Source organism: Schistocerca piceifrons, chromosome 7 (assembly GCF_021461385.2).
Source record: "Schistocerca piceifrons isolate TAMUIC-IGC-003096 chromosome 7, iqSchPice1.1, whole genome shotgun sequence".
NCBI lineage: Eukaryota > Metazoa > Arthropoda > Insecta > Orthoptera > Acrididae > Schistocerca > Schistocerca piceifrons.
Window position 1 is genome coordinate 322,418,447 of NC_060144.1, and position 6,000 is coordinate 322,424,446.

The window sequence follows — 6,000 nt, forward strand, 5'->3', positions numbered from 1 at the left end:
TCTTAGCACGCCTTTTTTATATTTCAAAACGGTACTTACTTAAAAAACATGCCTCGTAATAACCTAGTTGAAGGTAAAAGTTGCAACAAAACAAAAAAAAAAGAAAAAGAAAAGTTGAACAAGATATTGTGTCTGATTTAGTGTACACAGGTGGTGACTCAACCAAGAAGTATATAATAAAGCGCAGTATTGCACTATATGCTGTATTAAACAGAGTGGAGCATGTGGCCGCCACTGGGCACAATGGCATCAGCTGTAAGGCTCTGCTGCATGTGCCCATAGCCTTGTGGCAGTCATCATGTTAAACAGCAGAGCAGAACATTCCTCGAGTCCCTTAAAGCATTTATTAACGATTCTGACAACAGTTGCAGCATTTATATTAGGCGAACAGTTTCAAAACTTGCTGCTTCATTTTCAAGCCTAGCCTGCTGAGGCTACAAAAAGCAGAACATAGTTGTTGGTGAACAGTGAATATAAAGTGCTTTTACAATAAAAAGTTCAAATATAACAGAAATTAATTATTTGAATACTAACATACCTGCACTGACCATGTCTGATCTTAATAATAAAACATCAAAGTGGCAACACATGCATTATGCATGCTTACAGAAGGAATGCCACAATCCACCCATGCATCTTACCAAGTCAAAATAACTGGAAGTCAACATAGCCAACAGCACCAGGAAAATTTTGGTGGCAGTAGCGTTATGCCTCATGTACAAGCGCACATCCGTAGCCAATGAGCGTGTTGCGTTTTAAATATGGATGCATCTAAGCACCCTTATTAAACCTAACATCTATACGGTGAATGGCAGTGACAAATGTACAAGTATGACACAAATATAGATACTAGTGTTGCATGTACCCATTACATATATGAACATAAGACAAGCATTTCGTGTTCAAGTGCACGTCTATGGCCAATGGACGCATTAAATTAAAATGGGGTCATCACAGTAACTTAATTAACCAGCACATTTAATATAAATACAGTGGAACAAATCATGTTTGAGTGGAACAAATCATGTTTGTTTCTCCATTACAAATTTTGCGTTATACATATAGATGGTTGTCTTCAAAATGTCCACATAAACAAATACACTGAAGAGCAAAAGAAACTGGTACACGTGCCTAATATCATGCTGGGCCCCAGCAAGCAAGCAGAAGTGCCGCAACATGAGATGGCATGGACTTGACCAATGTCTGAAGTAGTGCTGGAGGGAACTGACACCATGAGTCTTGCAGTGTTGTCCATAAATCCGTAAGAGTACAATGGGGTAGAGATCTCTTCTGAACAGCATGTTGCAAAGCATCCGAGTTATGCTCAATAATATTCATGTCTGGGGAGTTTGGTGGTCAGTGGAAGTGTTTATACTCAGAAGAGTTTTTCTAGAGACACTCTGTTGTAATTCAGGACGTGCTGGGTGTCACATTGTCCTGCTGGAATTGCCCAAGTTCATCGGAATGCAAATGGACAGGAATGGATGCAGGTGATCAGACAGGGTGCTTACATAAGTGTCACCTGTCAGAGAAATGTCTAGATTTATCATGGCTTCCATATAAGTCCAGCTGCACACACCCCACCCCATTACAGAGCCTCCACCAGCTTGAACAGTCCCTTGCTGACAGGCAAGATCCATGGATTCATGAGGTTGTCTCTGTACCTGTACACACCCACTCGCTCGAGACTTGTCCAACCAGCCAAATGTTTCGTCATCAGCAGTCGAATGCGATGTTGATGGGCCCAGGCAAGGCATAAAGCTTTGAGTTGTGCAGCCATCAAGGGTACACGAATGGGCCTCCAGCTCCGAAAGCCCATATTGATGGTGTTTCATTGAATGGTTCACCCGCTAACACTTGTTGATGGCCCAGCATTGAAATCTGCAACAGTTTGCAGAAGGGTTGGACTTCTGTCACATTGAACAATTCTCTTCAGTCGTCGTTGGTCCTCTTCTTGTAGGATCTCTTTCGGACCGCAGCGATGTCAGAGATATGATGTTTTACTGGATTCCTGATATTCACGGTACACTCGTGAAATGGTCGTAAGGGAAAATCCCCACTTCATTGTTACCTCGGAGATGCTGTGTCCCGTTGCTAATGTGTCGACTATAACACCACATTCAAATTCACTTAAATTTTGATAACCTGCCAATGTAGCAGCAGCAACCGATCTAACAACTACGCCAGACACTTGTTGTCTTTATAAAGGCTTTGCCGAGCTGAGTGCTGTATTTGGCCTGTTAACATATATCTGTATTTCAATGCGCATGCGTGTATCAGTTTCTTTAGCGCTTCAGTGTAGTTTACATACATGAAACATTTAAAAACAATACCAATCATTTGTTTAGCCAATAAGTTTGTAGAAAACAGTTACATAGTCCTGTTAAAACAGTGTCTCATGGCACAGAATAATTACATCTCATCATATGTGACCATCTTGAAATTGCCTTCTCCTGTACTCAAAGTGTGTCCTGTTCATGTGAGTCCTGTTGTCACATATGACAGAGAGTAAATACGGATACTCAAGCATTTTACATAATTCCAAACAATTACTGGTCATGCTTGCTGCATGAACAACCTGTTTCATACAGTGCCCCATTGATTACAGCGCCAGTCAGATACAAACATCATGACCCGAAATAATTTACTAACTAGTCGTGCTAATCTAATTACAGATGCTCTTAAATGCTCTCATATGAAACATTGTGTACATTTCATAAAATAGGCAGTATTTCCTAGGTATTCATTGTGAGATCGTCATAAATTATTTTGGGCACCTAATGCTGTAGGTAAAAATTGAAAAGGCCATTTTGTGAAGCCAGCATGTGCGTAAACCTACACACTCTCACCTAAAAACAAACTAAAATTAAATTAAATTAAAATTCAAGAAATGAAATTTAAAAAGTGAAAACATAAAATTTAAAAATTCAGGCCATTGTGTTTGGCTTTTGTGCGTCAACATTTTTGCACACCGTAGAATATTTAGAAACCATTTAATCATAGAGAACACAATATACTTACCTTAGTCTCTGTTAATATCCTTGTAATACCATCAAGAAATTATCTGGAAATGGCACTGGTGTTCCAGAATGTGTGAAAAAAAAGTGGTGACATTAAGTGGGCATTTAGTGAACAAGCACAAGGCAGTTGCTTATGATGAAATATCGTAATGATTCTGTGCCACGAGACACTGTTTTAGTAGGATTGTGTAACTGTTTCTTACAAAACTTATTGGTTAAACAAGTGATATGTATTTTTTTAATGTTTTATACTCGAAAACTATTTATGTGTGTAGACTTTTGGAAGACAACCATCTCTATGTATAATGCATAATCTGTAATGGAGTAACAAATGTGATTTGCTTCATTGTACTATATATTAAATGTGACTGTTTAATAAAGGTGCTGCGATGCCCCCTATTTTAATTCGAAGTGTCCACTGGCCGTGGGTGCGTACTTGAACATGAAATGCTATTATTATGTTCAAATATGTAATGGGTACTTGCGACACATGTTTTTGTGTAATACTTGTACATTTGTTGTTGTCATGAACTGTATTGATGTCAGGTTTAATAAAGTTGCTTAGAGGCTTGAAGCTAGCACCATCAAAAGTTTCCTGGTACTTTTGGTTATGTTGACCTCGTTTCATTTTGTCTTGTTAAGAGGCATGTGTGGATTGTGGTATTTATTCTGCAAACATTTATAAAGCATGTGTTACCACTTTGTTTTTTATTAAGATCAGGCACCGTCAGAGCAAATATGTTTGTATTCAAATAATTAATTTCTGTTGCTTTTGAACGTTTTATTGTAATACCATTTTTGTATTCACTGTTCACTGATGACTGTGCATGGCTTTTTGTAGCCTCAGTAGGCCAGGGTTGAAAATGAAGCTGTAAGGTTTGAAACTGTTCACCTAGTATAAATACTGCAACTGTTGACAGAATCATTAGGAAACACTTTAAGGAATTTAATAAAGATGCTGGGTCCCTGTCAACAAAATGTTGAAACTGAAGAAGCCTCAAGTCATTTTTTGTCATTAGTTGTTGTCACAATGGCTTAGTTTCTTTTAATTGGTGCTATTTTAATTAATTACTGTTGTATAATCCATAGTGTACAGGATTTCTTTCCTGTTTTTGGTGAATGCTGATAAATTATTTAAAGATTTATTAGCTTTTGATGGGAGGGATATTCTGTCCTTGTGCAGACACACAGAAGAGGCATTAATTTTTCAAAATCATTCACTATCCATTCATGGTCTGGGGTGTATGATTAGTGGGTTGGATAGAGAAGGTTCAAAGAAGAGTTGTGCAGTCACTCACATGTTTGTGTAATCAGTGAGAGAAATTCACAAAAATATTGATCAGACTCTAATGAGAAATGCTACAAGTATGGTAATGTGCATGTCGCTGCAAACAATTTTCAAAATTCTAAGGTCACACATTTTTTATTCCAACTTACAACTTGTGTTAGAGAAATGTGTCATGCAGAGGGGTAGTAACAATATTTATTCTTGATTGGATCTTACACTCTGCAGTGGACTTCCTGACACTTTAAAACTGAGGGTCAGGCCAGGTCAACCTCTAGGCTACGGTTAAGCCATTTTTCCACAATATACTTTTTTCCAGGAGTGTTAGTCCAGCAAGTTATGCAAGAGAATGTCTGTGAAGTTTGGAAGGTGGGAGATGAGGTACAGGCAGAAGTGAAACTACGAGGCCAGGTTATGAGACATGCCATTAAGGGGGACTGGAACTGTGCATCTCTTTACAGTGTATAATATGTCTTTGTACACTATAAATAATTGTTCTTATTTGCTTGTGGAACATGCTATCCAACACATTCTTTGCTCCAAAGTACTTTCAGTACTCTGTTTTCTTTCCTACTCCTTGTTTCACTCTTTTCATTATACCTCTTTTTCTCTTATTTCTTTATTATTCCTTTCCTATGTTATTTATTTCTTTGACCACCACAGTGCCCCTCTTGTTTTTATTAAATTTAAATTTACCTCACTTCACCTTCATTTCCCTTTGCTCTTCTGTTTGTTCTACCTCCGCAATTTTTTTTAATCGCCAACTACTGTAATAAGAATGTCATAACTCTGAAAGATAAGATTTTAAATGCTATTTTCATTTAATTTTGTCCTTGATTACCCTTTCCATGTTGTTAATGTATAGGTTATGCTGCACATTTCCTCCAGGAAACAGCATTAATTTTTGTTTCAAATTGTATCTCCTGTTTCTGTTTATTTTTTCAGGTCTCAAATGTGAGAGGACACAAGTTAGTAAATTCAGAGTCATCACAAATCATTCCAAACATTGAAGCCTTTTCTGATGATTTCCTAGCATTAGGATCAGGTTTAGTTAAATCAGTAAAACAAAAATGTATGCAGTGAAACTGTTAAATAACATGTAACTGTAAATATTGCATAAATGTAAATAAATGTTTTTATATTTATTCAGATACTTATTGTTGTTTGTAAATATTCCACTAAACATAACTTTTGTTTTTTTTTTTGAAAGTCTCTTCGGGTTTGCTGCCGGATCCTAAAATCAACTTGACTCGATATTTCGGCGATCCAACTGGTTGCCATCTTCAGTAAAATGCTGCTTCTGCAGATGAGTCCTGCTGAGAACTCAGTGGGACTCATCAGCATTTTCCTGAAGATGGCGACCAGTTGGATCACTGAAATATCAAGTCAAGTCGGTTTAAGGATCTGGCAGCAAACCTGAAGAGACTTTCAAGGCTTATTACGCCGGGAAAGCCTACGTAATCATACCATATTTTGCTTTTTTGTGACAAAAGATTGCTCATATTCAGTTGAGGATTTTATGAGAATATGTTACATGGATTGTAAAGATGAATGAAGTGATGTCATATAAACTAACAGTGCTGATAAACTCTTTGATTTCTTTCACCGTAGTCAGTTTCATACTGATAAGAGCCAAAGAACAGAAATTCCTGAGTGACAATCATCTTCAGATGCCTGTCCTTGGATGCTGCTTTG

The 6,000-nt window shown here is 37.5% G+C and overlaps 1 protein-coding gene across 1 annotated transcript in view; it reads left to right on the plus strand.

The window, feature by feature from the left end:
* LOC124805161 (nucleolar protein 6) overlaps nt 1–5,458 on the plus strand; it is a 137,413-nt gene extending 131,955 nt beyond the window's left edge. The window contains exon 21 of the mRNA XM_047265641.1: nt 5,251–5,458. Coding sequence (XP_047121597.1) covers nt 5,251–5,388 — 138 coding nt within the window. The 3' untranslated portion in view covers nt 5,389–5,458. The remainder of the gene's footprint in view (nt 1–5,250) is intronic.
* The last annotated feature ends 542 nt before the right edge of the window (nt 5,459–6,000 follow it).